At 43.4% G+C, this 19570-nt stretch overlaps 1 protein-coding gene across 3 annotated transcripts in view; it reads left to right on the top strand.

Annotated features, from left to right (window-relative positions):
- Positions 1-13526: 13526 nt before the first annotated feature.
- Positions 13527-19570, top strand: part of AEBP2 (AE binding protein 2) — a 45152-nt gene continuing 39108 nt past the window's right edge. Inside the window, exon 1 of one of the 3 annotated variants that reach the window (XM_061444614.1) lies at positions 13527-14244. In XM_061444614.1, the coding sequence (XP_061300598.1) occupies positions 13610-14244 (635 nt within the window). In that variant the 5' untranslated portion in view covers positions 13527-13609. The remainder of the gene's footprint in view (positions 14245-19570) is intronic. The other 2 variants (XM_061444612.1, XM_061444613.1) reach the window with 2 other exon arrangements.

The raw sequence follows: 19570 nt of genomic DNA, 5'->3' as shown, positions 1-19570 counted from the left end.
AATCCCAAGTCGGCAAAAATGTGGGGGCTGATGCAGATGTTTTCACTTTAGAGATTAATGATTTTTATTGTTTTTATATATATTTTTCATATTCATCCACCGGTCCCAGGAACAGCTTTTAGGGCCATTGGGTTTATTCTGTTTATACACTGAAATGGCCATATCTACACAGGAAAAAAAGACAACTTTCTGATTAATGTTACCTGATGTTTGTGACTGCTGCCATTTTGTGTTTGACTTCTGGCTGTGTAGAGACTGTCTCAGAGTTTGCACATGCAGGGGCTGGTACTGCATGGAAGCCAGCTTGTAAGAGTGAGGACAGGCTGAATGTGTCATTTCATGAGCCAAGACACTGCCTGGAAAGCCAGGATCATCTGATCTTAAGCACCTCTGAATAACAATACTGGCTGTTTTCTTAGCCTATGCCAGCATACCTGTTATATTTTGTAAGTACTGTTTCCAGTTTATTGTGCCTAGATTCAATAAAGAGTTTTAATAAAGGCAAAGTGCCTGGATAACGTGTGAGATCCTGATTGCTGTTTACAAGGTAGCAGTTACTAATTAAAGAACCAGGCTCTCGACCACTTAGGAGATTGTGTTAGTGAAGAGGAATTGGTTAATACTCAAATGAATTGCAACCCTGGGACTTGCTTATGTAATCTGATTCTTTGGGATGGGGGGTGTAACTACTCTGAACTCACAGCATTTTATTTTAAAGCTTCTATTTCATGATCTTAAAGCTACTCCATTCTGTGTAATCAGCTGCATACAATCTAGGAAAGTTCATCTTCACTTCCATTATCCAGAATTTAGGACAAGGAAGAACGAGGCCATGACATTTTGATCGGTTTTGCCTCATTAAAACCTTGGGGACGTCAAGGAGCACAGTTAGGTGGTGTCTGCCTTGCTCTAAGCCAATGCCTGTTTCAGCAAAGTGCTCTGCACAAATTACCATACATCTTTCATTGTCTGTCTGGTTCCAGGCTGGAGCACTTCAGTTATTTCACCCTTGAACAGAGTCCCTAACTTTTATAATGCTTTTAGGCAATTAACCATAGTAGTCTGGGAAGACTGAGATCTCTTTACAGATGATGGCTCTAAACTGTTACGATAACTATATACAGGAGTGAATCACAGCTAAAGCCTGAGCACTCCAGACTCCTAGGCAGTTCCAAACCTTCGGATGCTGTAACTACATCTTTGCCTGAATGCAGCAAACTGGATTTCTATTCAGTTGATCAGATGGCCACCTCCAAAAACTGTTGCAGGGCTGTTGATTTTAAGGATGCCCAGCAAGCTGGGTTTGTGTTCTGCAAAGTGCTGCTAGCAATCAATATGACTGCAGTAGGAGGTTTTCCCTACCACAGCCCTCCCTTTTTCCTGCAGCTATCAGTAGGCACAGACTCACTGACTTGTGCTGTACAGCAGTGTTGTACCTGCAAAAGCAGCCATCTAAGCTTCCAGTATCTGCTCTGGGAAGATCATTTGTGCTAACGGCGAAGCAGAAGATGAAGGGCACGTACATTACCAGACCAAGTTCAAGTACTCGCCCAGAAGGACTCCAAAGGAACAGTCAGCCTCGCTGCATCTGCTGCCCCTGCTTTCCCACTTTGGCTTTCCTCCTTATTCCTCTTTGCCTGTGCTTTTGTCCTCATGGTATGGTTGCCATTATAGCATAGTTTTAAGGGATAAAAGCAAAGGATTGCCGATGGATGACAAGATAGTGCTTTAAATGGGAACGCAGATTGGTTTTGATAGCCAGCAATATAGTAACGTAGACAAAGGAAGTGGCAGCGGCACAACAGGCTTAGAATGATCGCCATAAGCGACTGACAAACTGTGATATACAAATACCAATGCGTGTTTAAAAAACCCTGATGTTAAAATGGCCAGAACTGTCAAAGATCCTGCGGCCTGGGAAACTGTAACTCACAAGCCGTCCAGATGCGGCACAGACTGCAGCTGGCCTGTCATCTTAGTGATATTTAGTATCGCATTCTCTTCTGACTTTCTGAGAATCTGAGTACTGAGCACACACAGGAAATCAGGGATTACAAACTTGTCTGAACTTTTCACTGCCAGACATCAACATGCGGATGCAGCAGCCTATATGTAAATGATGTTATCTGAGCTCGTTTATGCTTGTGTTTCCAGGATAAGAAAGGAGATTATTTCATTGTGTGAACTAATTACAAGTGAAGAAAAAATTACATGTTAATGCCAGGCTCTATTTTTACTAACCTTCTAGTCAATGATCTGGTGTTGTATGTTTATTTTGTACTTTCAAATATTAAGGATTTGATCCTTTAACATAAATGAAAGAAGTTCCTGATGTGACTTTGCACAAACAAGTTGCTTTGTAACGCTGTAACCACATCTCAAGAGTATTCCTTTGCCCATAAAACAGGGTTGTTTTACCAACCACAAAGAAAAAGTGTCATGGTATTGCTGCTTAATCATGCGCAATTAAAGGTAAAAATTGGACAATCATATTAAACTGGAACTACAGGGCAAATTGCTTCAAACCAGAGAAAATGTGTTCCTGGCCTAATCCAGACTCACATACAGCCAGGGCAACAGCATTCACGTTCATATAGCAGACCTGAGCCCAGATGGGAACAGCCCTTGTGGCTTCAGGTGGACAGCTTGTATGATTAAAAGTTAAACATGCTCATGCTGCAAGCATTATGAAACACAAGAGAATTTGTGTGAGAGTCTGATCTCTTGTGGTTACTAGATCTTGCTGAAATTCAGAATCTTTCTTATTAATACTATAATTAGGTAAGGGAGGAGGGGAGTAACTCTCAAATATTTCACGTTTTAGTATTTGTATAGCTTTTAAACCAGGATTTATTTTCTCATACTTCACCTTAAAGTTTGACATAAACTGGGTTGTTGAACTTTGCCGATAATATTTTACTACAGATCATAGGCTGATAACAATACATTGCATGTAATGGAAATGAATGTACATGCAATATGCCAAAGGAAGTTATCACAGCATAGTGCAGGTGATGGACTGAGATCACCTACTGCAATAAAAGAAAGTCCCAAAATCTGACTGCATTAGTCAGAAAAAGACCTCCAAAATGTGTGCTAGTAAAACAAAACTGGAAGACAAGTGGTTCACGGCCATTGGTTTAGCACTTAACTTATGTGAAAATAATCAATGCGGGGCGGGGGGGTGGGAGGGAATATTTTGGTTTGGTTTGGGTTTTTTTCTGTAAAGTCCCATTTTAAACTGGCTGCTTTGCTACCTCTTTACATGGAACTTGTGAACATGGCTGAGGACGTTTGTGTAAGATCCAGGTCCTCAGGGTAGCTGGGAGCACAGAAACCATGGCCTGAAGTGCTGCAAAAGGATTTTCCTTCGAAGAAACAAGGCAGAAGTAGGTCATCGCTCTCTGCAGAGCTTATACCTTAACGCTTTTCAGTGTCTGAGTTACACTTCTATAAAACATGCCTCTTTGTTGTACCTCTCATGCAGTAGCACAACCCAAATCAAATGGTTTTCTCAACTTAGAGTCCCCACTTTTATGTGAAGACATGTAGGCATGAATTCTTGTAAGATGCCCCACATTTAAAATTAGTTCTTTTTCACCTTGCTCTAAAGTATTGCAATAGAAATGTTTCCTGTATTTTCCAGGCTTTAAATAGCTGAATCCACTTTTCACCAAGATAAAACCAATACTTAGCATTGCCAAAAGTTAGGAATTCAACCGTAAAGATGATAGTTCTGATAAATTGTCTAGTTAAATGTAATATAAAGCCAAACTGCTGCCATTTGTCCTGATAGTAGGCCTCTATAGCAACAGCTTGCTAAGAATTTATAGTGCCACATTTTCCCTATGTATTTTAAGCAGTATAGTAGGTTGTTTTGGTGCACTGAACTGACTAGGAAAGGTACTGGACAGTATTTGTTTCTTGAATACACTTTAAATGTGTCACTAGGCAAAAGTCATGAAGCACATAATAAATGTTCATCTTCACTGAAAAAAAAAGTTTAAAAGACTGAATAGAACTAAAAATGTTATGTGATTAAAAACTAGGCCCATCTCTATTTGAGAACACTCCATGTGTATGTATAAAACAGCTGTCACTGGAAGGCTTCAAAGACAGCTATACCTCAGAGCGGTCTTGGGAAAGAGTCTCTATTATGCACATCCTACCCATGGTTAAATTGCTGCATAACAAAGTATTTGCCCACTTGTAGTGTCTCTTGCTTTGGAGAATCTGTGAGCAACTGAGCTGGGAACAGACTTCAGGAGAGGGGAATCACTGCTTTGCCTATTGAAAGACATGCAGCACAGCTGTAGGGCATGTCACTGGGGCATTCAGCTAATTTAGGATTTAGGTCTCCCAGTTCTGCAATGTATTCCATGCTTCCCGAGAGAAGGACCCTCTGAACCATTTAAATTCTGAATTATGGAAGGGTCACAGTGCAACTCAGACTTTTCTGTGTCATACGTGCTGAGTTCCCACCTCCTAGCAGCAACCCTCAGCAGTTCAACCATATCAGGATTTGCTGTGAGTTCCTCAAAACCTTTGTTCCCCTGCTCTCGGGCTGAATTGGACATTCTGGTCCCACTGAGGTTAATGGGAATTTTTCAATCAAAACCAGAGAGGGCAAATTTTCATACAAGGCTTGCAGAGAGAGCACCCATCTCTGATCATTTAATTTGCAATAAAGGTGGCTGTTGTGAGACTTGATATAAAACATCTGATTGCCATTTCCATTCTGTTACTGATAATCAGCAGGAGCACAACGCAAGTTTCCAAATGTTCATGTTTATATTTCCCAGGGCTTCAAATAAACAGTACTGGAGCTTGATCAACAAGCTCTAATTTCTCTTCACTTGTTGACATTGCAAGGATCTAAGCCATGCAACAACCATTTTCAGTCATTTTGGTAACATAAAAAGTTCACTTTGAATGGAATAGTCTCATAGGTCACCCCAAACTGGTGCTTGAAAACTGTAATACAGTGGGGCAGCTGGCATGGATGGCAGGTTGCCTAACTGCACTGTGAAAGACAATGCAATTATTTGGAATGGAATGGCCAGATAAGACCCAACCATTGTCAAGGATATGACCCCAAACAGCTGATACTGCCACAGAAATCCTCTTGGCCTCTTGCCCCAAGGCTGCCATGCAAACATCACAGCATACAGCCATGCTGGCCCATGACATTGAGATAACAGGAGTGGTAGCTGTTAACATTGATGGAGTATACTAGAACATGCTGGTATTTGTATAGGTTTTCTACGGATTACTGCTGCCTCCTACATGGCATTTTTGTTGCCAGGGAGGGGCAAAAGGGAGCACAGGAAGGCAAAGTGCTGCCCCTATTAAACCAGATAGATGACAGTGTGTGAGCTACTGAAGGGGCAGGAGGGGAGAGGAGAGGGAGTTCCAGTTTTGCCAGACTGCAACTATATTCCATCTTCAGAGGGCAGGTGTGGGGAAGTTCCCTGAGTAAAACCTGGGAGATTTGACAGGCATTCCCCTGGCTCTGCTGTCAGTATGCAGACAGGCAGTGCAGTTGCTTTGGCACAGAACTGCTGCAGTGAGCTGATGAGGATCTTTTCAGTCCCTGGGCTTCCCAGTGCTGTCATGACAACAGCTACTTTCTTGGTCCTGCTGAAACCCCTTTTCACAGTCAGTGAATGCCATGCACAGAGAAGTAGGTTGTTTTCATCAACCTCCCTCTCTCTCAGACTTGATTGATTGAGAATAGGGAAGGACACTGTACCTCTGTGGACTTTGCTTTTCCATGAATATGATGGATCCTTGATTTGACAGGAAAGGTTTGAAGAGTTATGAATTGGGAACATCATTTTAATAGCTCAGAAGACAAATACTCTATATTGGTCATAAGTGGCAAATAACAATAAAATCATCCTGCTGGTTTTGTAATTGTTAAATTAGTTTCAGTTACTCTGGAGTATGACTTCTGCTGTTCAGTGAATAATGGAAAGGTTTTGGATGCAAATCTGAACTTTTCTGAAATGCAGGTGTTTGCTCATGCTCAAGCCTCCCAAATGATAATTTCTACTTAAATACACTATTTCTGTATATCTTTAGCTGTTTGATAAACATTCCATGACTTGAATTTTTATTGCAAGCAGTGCAGTGGGGAGAGAAGATGAATCGTCCAGCTGTTAAGGTTTTGGGATATCTGACTCTGACGCCTTCTCTATGACAGTATCTTGCCCAAGGCTGACCAGACTGCATGATAAATGTGTCTCTTCAAGATAACCTCTTTCCCGTAACTCTCTAGCACGCCAAACTCTGGCAACCATGTAAAGTACGTAATCTTAGTTGCGCGTCACTTTTAATCTCACGGGATTTAGCAGAACCCTAAATTTGTCACACACACTATCATGGGAATTCTGAATGCAGTCAGTCTTTCAGGCTGCATCTAAACCTGCCTTCGGGGACCCACGGCTTGCCCTCAGTCATCCAGCTCTGCTTAGTTTCTGTGGCTACTGACCAGGCTCCCTTCCTGTCTTGAGAAATCATGGTGCAAGGCATGTCCGGTATGATCATGGTTTTCATGCCATCTGAAGCTTGGGCAAAGCCAGGGTATAAAATGGTTACTGTTTTTGCAGATTGGCATAACGTGGTAATAATAACTGAAAAGAGTCAGAGAAAGGTTGAGTTTGGAAGGCACTTCTGGAGATCAAGTTCAACCCCCCTACTCAAAGCAGCGTCAGCTAGAATGGGATGCTCAGGACCATGTCCAGCTGCATTTTGAGTATCTTCAGGAATGGCAATGCCGCAACCTCTCTGTGCAAGCTCTTCCACTGATTGACAGCCCTCACTGTGAAAAAGTGTTTTCTTATATTTAAATAGAATTTTCTGTGTTTCAGTTTGTGGCTGCTGGCTCTTGCCCTTCTCCAGACATCACTGAGAAGAGTCTGGCTCCATCTTCTTTATTTTCCTCCTCAGGTATTTATACACCTTGGTAAGATCCCCCTGAGACTTCACTTCTGGCTGAACAGTCCCAGCTCACCCACCCTCTCCTCAACTAACATGCTCCATTTCCTTAACTATCTGCAGGGCCCCTTGCTGGGCCTACCACAGCATGTTCTGGGAAGCTGAGAACCATGGTTGGAAGGACTTGTGCTCAAAAGAGCTTGATCTTGGTAAAACAAGGGATTAAAAGGGGAAAAAAGAAAAAAATGCACAAACATTATAACTACATTTCTGCAAGGGAATTTTAATTTTATGAAATATTAATGTTAAAAAAATAACACTGTTTTACGTAAAAAAAAAAAACATTCTACTTACAAGCACAAATTATAGAAGGGGAGTTTTAGAGTAATCATAGAAGAACATGGAAAAGCTGCTGTAAACTTGTACTCCTTCCAAGCTGTGATTTGTATTTAATTAGCATTCAATTCATTATGCATTTCTGTTTGGTTGTAATGGTTAAACACCAGTTTTGCAACATGCAAGATTTTGATTACTTTTATGGTTTGAAAAGAATTTCCATGCGTGCAAAGAAAGACTCTGCTCTTGACTTCACATCATTTTAGAAGAGAAATGCTGGATTTTCTGCCTAGCATGCTTGTTCAGAATCACCCCCTTCACTGGGATGACATCCCCCTGGTTTTGTTGTAATGCTCTGTAATAACTGACTTGCAGAAAACAAGTGGACATACTGGTGGCAACCCTGCATTTGTGTTTGAGCGCACACCTTCATTTAAAGCTGGAATCCTGCTCTGTTATGCGTAAGAATGTAGAAAATACGCATTCCCCAAACTAACAGCACATAAAGACTCCTTAATATGGAAGCAAATATGTTAATTATCTTCGGTTAAAACTAATCTAAATTGCACCCTTTAAGAATGTTGGCTCTTCTGAGACTTAAGTATTTGGGCTGCCTTTTATTGAAAAAGCAAACTGTGCCAAGTGAAAAATTTACACAAGGAGGTACAGGACACTTTGGGAGTGAAAGAAAATGTCTCTTATAATTCATGTATATTTTGAACCATGATCTAAAACTATTGAGAGCATTCATGACAGAAAAAAGATGCTCCATCTGCTTGTACATTACTGCATGTATTATTTGTTTTACCTGTTCATACGATCATATATATGCATCAGCTCTTTAAATATGCATCAGCTCTTTAAATTTTCCAATATGGTATTTGGAACACTTTCTGAATAGTTTCAAAGAAAAATAGAACACATTTTTAGTGTATGCTTATGCAAGTCCCTGGAACTCACAAAAACTGAGAGACATGGTGACAGGATTAATATTCACATGGATACAACAGTGCAGAAGTACAACAAGAAGCTTTTGGTTTTGAAGCAAATTCCAAGATCATTCTCAGTGGTATCCATAATAAGTAATAGCTTATCATAGCTAAATAGTATCTATTTGAGATTCTGTGCTTATGTTTCAGTTTTTGCAACACGCTGTAAAGCACATAAATGAACCACATTATGAGGCCTTCTAATGCCTTGAACTCAAATCTTTAGATCTTTCACTTACAAGGAATCTTTGTGGTTTTGTGTTTTCCTTCAATATCATCTGACAGCAAATTTAACATCAATTAGCCTGCATTTTACAGAAGAAGCTTTATGAACTTGTAAAATATTTGATTCAATGATGTCAGAGCATCTATGGAACACAGGCTTCCTCTTACAGCTTGTGTTTACAGGTGGCTTAATGCAAAGACGCCCTCCTCTCCACTGATCTTGCAAGTTGTTATAATACAAATGCAAATATAACGAATGTTAGGATGTGCTTTTGGATGAGCTCCAAAATGAGAATGGGGTTTTCTATTTCTGAACTCCTGGTGCTTTGTGTCACCTTAATAACATCTTAATTTTTCTGTTCCTTTTTCCCCATCCCCAGAGTGAGCACAGTTACATTTACCTGAGCTGTCTGGAGTTTTGTGAAGTTTCATGACCTAACAGCAGCAGAATGCCTTTTCTTCCTTTTTTCTTTCCACTCCCCCCCTCCCCCCAGTTACTACTAAAAGCAGTTGCTTGGTCTAGTTCATAGCATGGATTTCAGAGACAGCTGTGCTGGCACAACAGAAGAGGCAGTGCGTCACCAGGATAATTGTAACAAAGCATGGGCAGGGAATAGGGGGAAGAAGGACCCGAGCAGTGTCTAGAATTCATATTGCTGCAAAGTGTTCTGCAAAGCCACAGCAAGGGCTCACTGTTCAGCAGGAAAAAAAAGAGGGACCCGAGCCCAAACGTGTATTCCCAGCCGTCTTCCTTTGGTTGGCCCAGTCAAGGCAAGGCTTGAAGTTTCATATAGTCATCATTTCTAAGCAAGCAGTGTGAGGAAAGATTAAAGGCAGCTTTAAAAGGAGAAGAGTGTAGAAGCTGAGTTTAAAGGAAGAATTAACTCGGTGCTGCAGGAGAGGGTGGGGTCAGAATTGCAGAATGAGGCAGTTTCAGTCCGGCCTGAAGGGAAGGGTGAGAACCAAGTGGTGGATGCTTACTTGAAGAAATGGAGATTGCAGCCTCTTCCTCCAGATCCTGAATTTGGATGGGTAAGGGCGGGGCAGAAAGAAGGGAAGGGTGCAGTTTCCAGAGGCTGCTGAGCAGGCAGAACACTGTCAGCAAGGTGAGTCATGAGGTTCAGGCAGCAGGAATTTCCTGCAGTGCTTAAGACAAACACGCAGAGGCAGGGGCAGGAGAAGGGAGTTCAGTGACCAGCTGTTTTGTTTTACAGACTTTCCTCTGGTATCCTAACAAGTGCAAGACGAGATGCCAGTTCTCCTGTATCTTAGGCCTACAGCATGTTTCTTCTCTCTTTATAGGACTTTCTCAGAGTTTTGAAGTGTCTTGTTTGTATGCTATACATCACAGTATTATGATGCTGATCATAATTAGGGAAAAAGACTCAAAAATACTGTTTTACATGTACAAAATCCTCTGATGACCTCAACTAACTGTCCTTCAAAACAAACCAACCACAAATCAGTGAAATTGTTGTGACTCAAGAAAAGAAGAAACTACTTCTTTGGAGTGTGCTCTTTATTGATTCAGCTGTCACTGTGAATGCCCCATACCCTGCTGTTCCTGAGGTAAGAGAATAAAATCTTAATTTGTTCTCCCTGCTCTGCTGTGTCTGCAATGTTGTTTGTTCTTGCACCTGTGGAGAATGGTTCTGCTTGAACTCTTTGCCTGTAAACAAGCTTCTCCTAATCTATCTACTGATTTTATTATTTTGTACTCTGTTGAGAATATTTTCCAAATACCACAGATGAGTATGCCTCGACATAAATATCCCAGCTTTAAAGCACCATCCCTGTCGTAGCACAATCATATCAGCCAGACTGAGCATAGCAGAAGGCCTTTTTGTGAATGATGGAGTAACATCCACGCTCCAAGACCAAGTGGATGTGTAAATTCTTTTTTCAAAAGGACTTCCTAACAGCCCATCTCCTGTTCTGAGCTTTTATTTGTCCATTCACATGCAAGTGATTTAGATGTCTTTGCAAGTTCTAGAGTCATCTGTTCTGAGAAAAATCTCCTCTTTCAAGAGGTTTGAAAAGTCAAAAACCTTGGAGAACAATATTTACCTTTGGTAAACTGGGTGTTTTTGTAGAGAGAAAGTTCAATAACAAGACTCAAGTAATCACTGCTGCTTGCACTTGAATAGGACTTTATTAAAGCTCTCAAGGACCAAGCCTGGATGCAGAATTTTGTAGTTTTGAAAAACTGAGAGGACACCAAAAGATTATCACCGAGTAATTCTCTGATGACTGCCTGCTCCTGAAGCAGTGACCCTTTGGTAATGATCTCTTGCGTAAGTGCTAAGTGGTTTCCATTAGGCAGGTTCACACTCTTCTTCCTATTCATGTCCTTAAGTTTCCCTCCCTGAACCTCTTTGAATACACAAATTACCTAATGAGCTAGCGTCTCTACCGTTCCGCTTAGGGAAGTGGGAGGTCTGAATCACCCTGCTTGCTCTCGGTAAACAGAAGGTGCCTTGCGTGCACACACGACCTCAAGAAACCTGGGAGAGAACATTGATGGGCTTGCAAAAACACAGAGGAGTGGATTTGGACAATTTACATTAGGGCACACAGAGGCTTTACGATAACTCTTCCCCCTTACATATACTTTTTCTCATATTTTTAGGTTGTGAAAGGTGTCTTTTACCCAAGTCCTTCATACAGTTTTTGTTTCTCATCACTCAATACCTCTCTGATTCTGTGTCCCTTGCTACACCAGAGAACTCCAGAAGGGAATCAGTGAGTAGAAGAGACATATGAATTACTTTATCTACTGCTCTCTTCTGACTGAATCAGAGGGTGTCGTTTGTTTTTGAAACCTCATGCTTCGTGTTTGATGAGTGACAGCAACACCCATCTGGGAGTGCCACACTGTTCCAAGCCAAGAGGGAAGTACAGGAGGAGGAAAGACAGAACGGGATGTAGAAGCTCAGGGTCTGGTGACTATTTTAGACCAGTGATACATACATTATACAGATGAAATAGCATTACAGCCGTCCTTGTCTTTTTGCTTCTCCTTTTTCCTTTATTTATTTTTTAAGCGTTCTTGCCATTTCCACTTTTTAGCTGAGGCTGGTTTCTAGGAACCTGGGAAATGACTGTTGTTGATTTCCAAAGTTCACATATGCTCCTTTGCCGGCTAAAAATGTCATTGGTTTGTTTCCAAAGATTAATCCAATGCCATGTCCCTTTGCTCCAATACCACGTGGCTGTTTCAGCACTGTGGCATTCTGTTTCAATGCTGCTATGCCACGGGTTACTGGTGTTATCCTCACAACTGTTGATGGGCTGGGAGCCATTTCCAGCTATGCTAGTGCTGGTCTTCAGAGCACCCTTTCCCGATTTTAATCCTACATGGTGAATTTCTCCTGGAATCTAGGGTCTCTGGATATGCCAGATACATCTACTATCACTTGGTGGTGCTCCTCTAATTACACAGATAGCGCAATGCTTTTATGGACTGAGTTGTGGTTCTGTGTCTTGTAGGTTGGTTGGTTTGTTTTTAACTAAACTACCATCACTTCACGATTTTTTTTTTTTAATTTATTTTAAATATGACAAGCTCTGTAAGAGTTGGGTACAGACTGACAGCTGTGTATAAAGTTGGGTACAGACTGACAGGTCTGTATAAGACATCTAAAGTTCATGTAGGATAGCATTTTCAGTGTTCATTTAACCTCTTCATCCCACCAACAGTTTGTCAAAACTACCCGATTTCACCTCTGTTTTCGGATTCTACCCACCCCACTGTTCCTACTACAAATCCCCATCCTATAAGCTTTAATCACTTACACACAACAATTTATCAAATGCTGTCTTGATGTCCATGTAGACAAGACTCTTGTCAAGCAGCTTGTCACTTTAGTCTGGCATGATCAACCTTTAGCAAACTGTAACCCAATTGACTGTAATATTACAATGACTTTAATTTTCAGAATTTGCTCTGAAGTCTGGTATGTGATTGACAGTCCTTCTCTTCAGCTTCCACCTGTCCTCTTCTACACATACAGAGCTGCTTTTCACAGATGGCACCATTTCCAACACAAATTTACTAACCTCATGCTCCCATAACTAAAATTCAGGTTCATGAGAAAAAAACAAATATCCTATTTCCCCACTTCTAGGACTTTCATTTGAATGCAGTGATCTGTATTTTGCATTCCCCTTTAATCATACTGCTTTTGCCCGGCAACCAACATGCCTCTTTACTGCAAATGGAGCTTTAAGGCCACATGTAGTTTATTCTCTTTGCTCTCTTCCCTCGCTGCATGGTGGGACTGCTTTATCACTCCTTTTCATTCAGTCAATACAGCAGAAAACCGCTTTCTGTCGCCTAGGTGTCACTGCCGAACTTGTTTGTCGACAGTTTTCACAGCAGTATCACACCGTGACCTCCACCCTGCAGCTCTCTGACGAGGTGCCTCGTTTTCTCCTAAACTCTGTGTTCCCCATTTTACGAGTCCACTCAGCTCCTTCCCTACAGTCTCCCCCCCCGCCCCGAAATGTCCCCAAGTTTTCCTCAGCCGTGGCTCCCAGTGTCTTGCCCCCCAGGGGCCTAAGGCTACCCGGGGCCAGGAGACTGCTGAGGTGTGGCACGCTTACACCACCGGGGTTCACTCAGGCCGGAGGATGAGAGGGGCGGGCGGTGCAGTGAGAGGGGCTGCACCCGCTGTTGGGGAGCCCCTGGTTCCCCGTTCCGGCTCGTCCTGCTGCCTCCTCCTCCGCACACTCGGGATCGCCCGGACGCGGTGAGTAGCGATGACGCGAGTCGAAGCGTTACGAGCCACCCAGGACCCCAACCGCCGCCCCGCCCCTCCCCTCCCGCGCACCGCCTCCCCCGGCGCCCTGCGCCAGGGGCCACCGCGCCGCTCCGCCTTTCCCCACATGTTTGTCCCGGGGCGCGTTCCGTAGCGCGTGCGGCGGCCCCGGGGCCCCTCCTCTCTGCGGCCGCGCGATTGTGCGGGTTGAGGTAGCAAGGGCATAGCTGGGGAAGGGAGGGCGGCCGCGCGCGCGCGCGCGGAGGGGGAGACACGCGCACGCCCCCGCCGTCGCTGCTGCTGCCGCCGCCGCGCGCGCCCGGCCCCGCTCGGCTCCGCTCGCAGCGACTCGCAGGCGCCATGGCGGCCGCTCGCAGCGACATGGCGGAGCCGGAGGGGATGCTTTCCGGCGAGGCGGCGGCCGCCGCGGCCGAGGAGGAGGAGGCTGGGGCTGGGCCCGGGCCCGGGTCCGGGTCCTCGTCGTCGCCTTCGTCCTCCACGGCGGCGGCGGCTGAGGCGGAGTCGTTGTTGCTGCTGAACGGCGAAGCGGAAAGCATGTCAGAGCCGAGCCCGGAGAGCGCTAGTCAGGCGGGGGACGGGGAGGATGAGGACGAGGAGGAAGAGGAGGAGGAGGAGGGCGGCGAGGAGGAGGAGAGCAGCTTGGTGGGGAGCAGCAGTACGAGCAGCGGTTGCTGCAGCGACGAGACCCGCTCGCTGAGCCCCGGCGGCAGCAGCGAGGCCGACGCCAAGGAGGAGCCCAAGGGCCCCCGGGGCAGCCAGGAGGACGGGCTGGGCCGCGGCGGCGGCGGCGGAGGTGGCGGCGGGGGTAGCAGCTCCAGCAGCGTGTCCAGCGGTGGCGACGAAGGCTACGGCACCGGCGGCGGCGGTAGCAGCAGCGGCAGCAGCAGCTGCAGCGCCACGTCGGGGGGCCGGCGGGGCAGCCTGGAGATGTCCTCGGACGGGGAGCCCCTCAGCCGCATGGACTCGGAGGACAGGTCAGTGCGCGTCCCGTTCCTCCACCGCCGCCCGCGCCCTTCCCCGGCCCCTCCCGGGGAGCCGGGGGTCCCTCGGGCCCCACGACCGGCGGGCGCCATGTCCGGTCGCCTCCCCGCCTCCTCGCAGCGCCGGGGAATTCGTCAGCCCGCCTTGCCGCGGAGGCGAGGGGGCCTCTCTTCCCCGGGCGCCGACTGTCCCTCGACCGCCCCTCAGCAGCAGGGGCTGTCAGGGCGGCGGCGAGGGGCAGCCACAGGTTTCCTTGGCCAACTTGTGCCGGGCGGGGCAGGGGGCGGCTTGTGGAGGGCCAGGGCCCTCCGCCCCGCTTCGGCTGCTGCCCCGCCGGGCCCCCTCCGGCAGCCTGCCCGCTGCTTTTGGGAGGAGGGGGAGCGCCCCCATCCCCCATTTCCTCGGCCGCCCGGCACCGGGGGTAGGCTACGTGGGGGGTGCTGGGGCTGCAGCCATCACTGTTAGGCGTTTCGTGGAGAGCTCCGGAGCGGCCCCCGCCGCGATCTGAGCACGGGGCGCTGCCTGTTCGGGTGGCAGTATTTGGTTGCCGCTTTCTTCAGAAGCTTCTGATTTGTTTCACATGGGGCTTTTGTTTTTTTTTTTAAGGGTTGTATCTTGAGCCAACGCACAGTCGGGGTGTACTAAAGCTTCAGGATGGAAAATGGTGTGTGGATGTGGTTTTGCCGGCATCCGCACCAGAGTCTCTGCAGCAGAGTCAGAAAGCTGTGTGGTAACCTCTTGAAGCATAAGGGGTGGGGGGATCTAGTTTACTGAAATAAAAAGGAGACCACCTTTTCTGTATTAGGTATGTATAGGTAAGAAGCATGCACACTGTTAAGCGAGGCTCAGTAATTCGAGGTTCAAAGTCATCTTTGGATGACTTCTGTAATAGTAAATGTAGAGATTATTTCTTCGTTTTTTTATGTTCATGGTATGCATTTAATTTTACCGAGACTTTAGATAGGTTCTTGTGGAAAGGCACAACCAGATTCTCACACATGGCTGAATTCTACTTTTCATGTCTGGTTTAGCCTACTAAGTCAAGCATTTCAAAGAACATGGCTTACGTAGTAGCTTTCTTGGCTGTTGTGTGCAACGGTTTAATTGACAAACTGAAAACAGGATGAAAAGTAGACATAAGGACAGTCTTTAAAATGCTGTAGCTCTTAGTCTTTTAAAATAGCTTAAGAAACTTGTGCTATTTTTTCTTTCAGTTTAGCATTTAAAAATGCTAAGGTTCCTCTTAGAGTTGCAGTTAAATAACAATTACACTTTTGTTTATACTTTAAGGTAGTTTCATTGTTAAGTATGAAGATTATGTGGTTTGGTCCAGAAACTTACTTTGAATATATGTTGCAGCAAATTGTGTAGCTGTACAAATACCCATATTTCAGGAGTGGGGCGTCACTAGATCTAACCTGAAGTGTTAAAAACAAACAAAACCCTTGTGAGTCAGTTCCCCAAAACCATGTAATTGGCCTAAAAGTCTGAAGAGAGCAAAAATTTAGTTCTTTGGTTTCCATCTGACTCCTGAGACTCATAGGATTTACATTTTCTTTCTTCCAAACTTGTATGAGATGGAAGGGGCTGCATGTGTCTGAGTGTTGGGGTTTTGTTTTTTTGCTCGGTTCTTATTTTTTCAAAAGCTGAAATTTTATGTGAAATCACGGAAGTATGGGAATAGACTTCTCAAAAAACAACAGGTACATAATGGAGTTTTAAGACTAGTTTCTTGGTTTTCATAAAATTGAAGTCTAAATCTAGTCCTGGTCTTATCTGAGTGCATGTCAATTTGTGAGTTGAGGAAATAACAGATATAACTTGCAGGGTTTTCTGGAAGTTCAGTGTCATTATGCGTTGCTTTTGCACTCCAGAGCTAGCATGCTACTTTCTTTCTCTGTCATTGTTCTTGTGGTTCTCTTGCTACAGTCATGCAGCTAAATCAGTGTGTGTACTCATCATTGCTCCTTTCCAGTACCGTTGGTTCAGACTTGGTTGCAGAAGTGGGACTCTTGGCATTTAGTGGTTTAAATAAAGACTGCACATCGGTTTTAATTGTTGCAAAGTTTTATCTTGAACTGCCTGGCTGGAAACAGGGGTGCTGAGGGAATTTGGGCTGTAATTTCAAAGCTTCCTTGCTGAGTTGGGTAAGGAAAAGAGCAATGCTGCCAAGAGCGTCATTTGTTACTCCTGCTGATAGAGATTTCATTTTGTGTGCATTCGTTGCTGCAGCATGGTAAATGCTTTATTTTTGCAACATGTAGTCCAGCAAGTCGCTTGCTTAATCTAGTGATCCAAATGATTGCTGCTGCTTGGAACCCAGCCACACCATAGTCTTGTGCCTTTTAGATGATCAGACAGACAAGCAGAGTGCTGCAAAAGGTAGGGGATATGCCAGAGACCTAAAGAGTATGTGAGGTGGGATGATAAAATACCAGGGAAGAGCTGAGAATGGTTTAGACTTATAGGTGAAAGGCACAGGTTTATGCTAATATATTAAAATCCTTAATGACTTAATCATTCATTGGTTTGGCCACCTCTGCATTAAAGTTTTGTAACTATTAGAGAGTGATATTCTATTTATTAAGTGATGTTTTATATTAAATAGTATGTTGTATGGTGGTACTTCATGACCTTTGCTTACTATCTGTGTCTCTGAAGTCCTAAGGAACTTGGTGTCTTATCTCACAGTATGTTGCAAAGTAAGATTACCTGGGGGAGTGAAAAGAGAGAAAAAGAGAGTGAACTAACATGCTTGAATTTATAGTCCCTGGGTTAAGCTATAGGAAGCTGGTAGAAGGGTATATGATTCTCCTGCTGTAGGCAGGTTTGGTAACATTCAGATCATGCCCCCAGGCTTGGGATTTCTTCTCTTGTTTCCTCTTCAGAAAATTTGAATAAATAAGAGGGTGTGGTGAGAGGGCCTGAATTCCATGAGTGATCAAATTCCCGCATCCCTGTGCACAGTCTTTATTATTCTCCACAATACAAATGTGTTATCTCTTTGATTTTTGTTTTAGTGATTTTTGTTTAGTTTTTGTCTATCAAACATAAACTACAAATAAAGCAGCTGAACAGGACAAATTTGCATATGATCAAATTATAACTACTGTTCATCAACTTTTATTGCTAACATTTTGAGTGTATTTTGAGAGTATTTACTGAAAAAGTAAATAATTTGGGGCATTACTGTAGGAAATTTGTACGTATTCATAACAACACTGGAAACAAATATGATGTTAAATATTGATGCCCTGAAACTTGAGGTAGATTTTAACCAGCTATTTCCATGCACATAGACTTTGCACTTTGTTAAAACATATTTATCTTCCTCCCCAAAAGCCCAGAAACCGAAAAGCAAACCCTAAGTTGATACCTAGGATAACCAGCTGGCCTTTTCAGTTCAGTAGTATTAGTAACATTGAGTGCAGTAACTCTGGGACTGGTAGGTATCTTGTTGATCTGTAATAATTTCATTTCTGCTGTGCTGAAGTTTGTCTACAACTTTTGAGTAAGCTCAGGTCAGCTGGCTTAATAATAGGCTGCATTCAAGTCTAATTTATCCTTCAGATTTACAGTTAGAACAAAGACTGTTATCAGCATGTGAATGCTGGTAATTTTCTTGTGCCTTTCCCTAAGTTCATACATGTGCTGAAAGGATGGATGTGTTTCTCCAGAGTTCTCTGGAGCCGCTAGTCTTATCACTATGCTGAGCAGCATTTGATGCGACTTTAACAGAAAAAATAGTGGTTCAGTTAACTGTAAACACATTGGGCTACAGGTACTGAAGCTAGACCTGAGCAGATGCAGTACAAATGGGTACAGATCAGCTGACCTGGATGCAGTGAAGATGTATTTGTAGCTCACTGATACGTTATTGCTAAACTACAGTATTTACTTACAAATACTTAATGTTAGAATACTGAAATAATTTAAATATTGTTTACTGGAAAGTTTATTAGGAAATGTATCTAAATCCGAAATAGTTTCATTATCAGATTTTGTTTGATTTAGAGAACAGTAGTAGATCCTGCAGTTTTAATAAAATGTTTAGCAGAAATACAAATAGAGCTAAATGAAGGGCTTTTTTGTTCACCTTGTGGATTTGTCTTCTTTGTACTGTCATTTAGAAGTTACCTCTGATCCTCTTCCATTCATACATCATCTTTACTTTTAGTAGTTATCTCTTGTTCCTGTCTCTTACTGACTAGGCAAAAAGCACTGAAAAAATGTTTTAGCTGGAGGTATCAGCTGTTTTGCCAACTAGTATGTGAGTGCTGATTGATTAGCCAGTAGGCCAGATGTAACAGGTTGTTGTTGGTCCTATGCAGTAATCTTTCCCTCCATGCTAATTAATGTTCATCTTCGCAGTGCAATGTTCATGTAACTTGCAAGGCTTCTGTTTTTTTAGCCTGACTTTTACTGTTACTCACTAACAAAGTCAGTTATTGGGAGGGGCTCAATCAGGGCATACTCAGTAATACTCAAGGAAACTTTTAGCTATCTTAGCCATATTGGACTTGTAGAATCCTAGAAATGTTATTACTCTGTTCCTGTGTGATAGGTGAGTAGCTTTAGAAACGTTTCAGAAAAGTGTTTAAATAATAAACCTTTTTGTTCTTCAGATTGTTAGGCTTTTTCTTTTTTTTTTTTTGAGTGAAACAAGTTGAAACGTAAGAGACTCGGGCCTGAAAAATCTGGGATCTTGGCTGAGGGTTTTTTAGTCTAAAATGTTTAAAATTAAGGCCTTCTCAACCTTTAATATATATGCTGATTTTAAAATATTAGCAATTTCAAGGTTTAAATATAGTATTTATCTAGTTTTTGAGCTCTCAAAAGCGAAGAATGTTCAAAACTGATGACGCAGTGGTGTTGTGAATTGTACGAGTGATGTTTATGAAGGCAGAATAGTAAATTAGAAATATAATCAGAAAGGCATATGGTATTAATAGGTATGCTCCATGTATCCATGTGACCAGATTAAAAAGTGCTTCAGGCCTCTCTTTGCTGCATACTCTCACTTATTCCTACTCAGGAAATGAAGAATCATTCATTAGCACTTATGGCAAGGTGGTTAAGTCATTACATTCTTTTTTATAGTATGTGTAATATTGATGCATCAGAGTGGGCTATATAGAAGATGACACGAATTTACAAAATTCTGCTGAAAATTGTATTTTCAGCATTTCTGACTGCATTTATTGTTTCTGTCATTATTTACTTTCAAATTGCAAGATAAACCCCTTGTTTCTGTAATGATTATGTTCAGGCCTTTCTGGCACTGAAGAAAACAGCTTTTGATGGGAAGGCAAAACAGCC

This window comes from Pezoporus flaviventris, unplaced genomic scaffold (genome assembly GCF_033815535.1).
Source record: "Pezoporus flaviventris isolate CSIRO_AGI_PZ_B2104156 unplaced genomic scaffold, CSIRO_AGI_Pfla_v1 ptg000002l, whole genome shotgun sequence".
Lineage (NCBI taxonomy): Eukaryota > Metazoa > Chordata > Aves > Psittaciformes > Psittacidae > Pezoporus > Pezoporus flaviventris.
The sequence above is the reverse complement of the archived record's forward strand: the minus strand, read 5'-3'. Positions and strand labels throughout refer to the sequence as shown.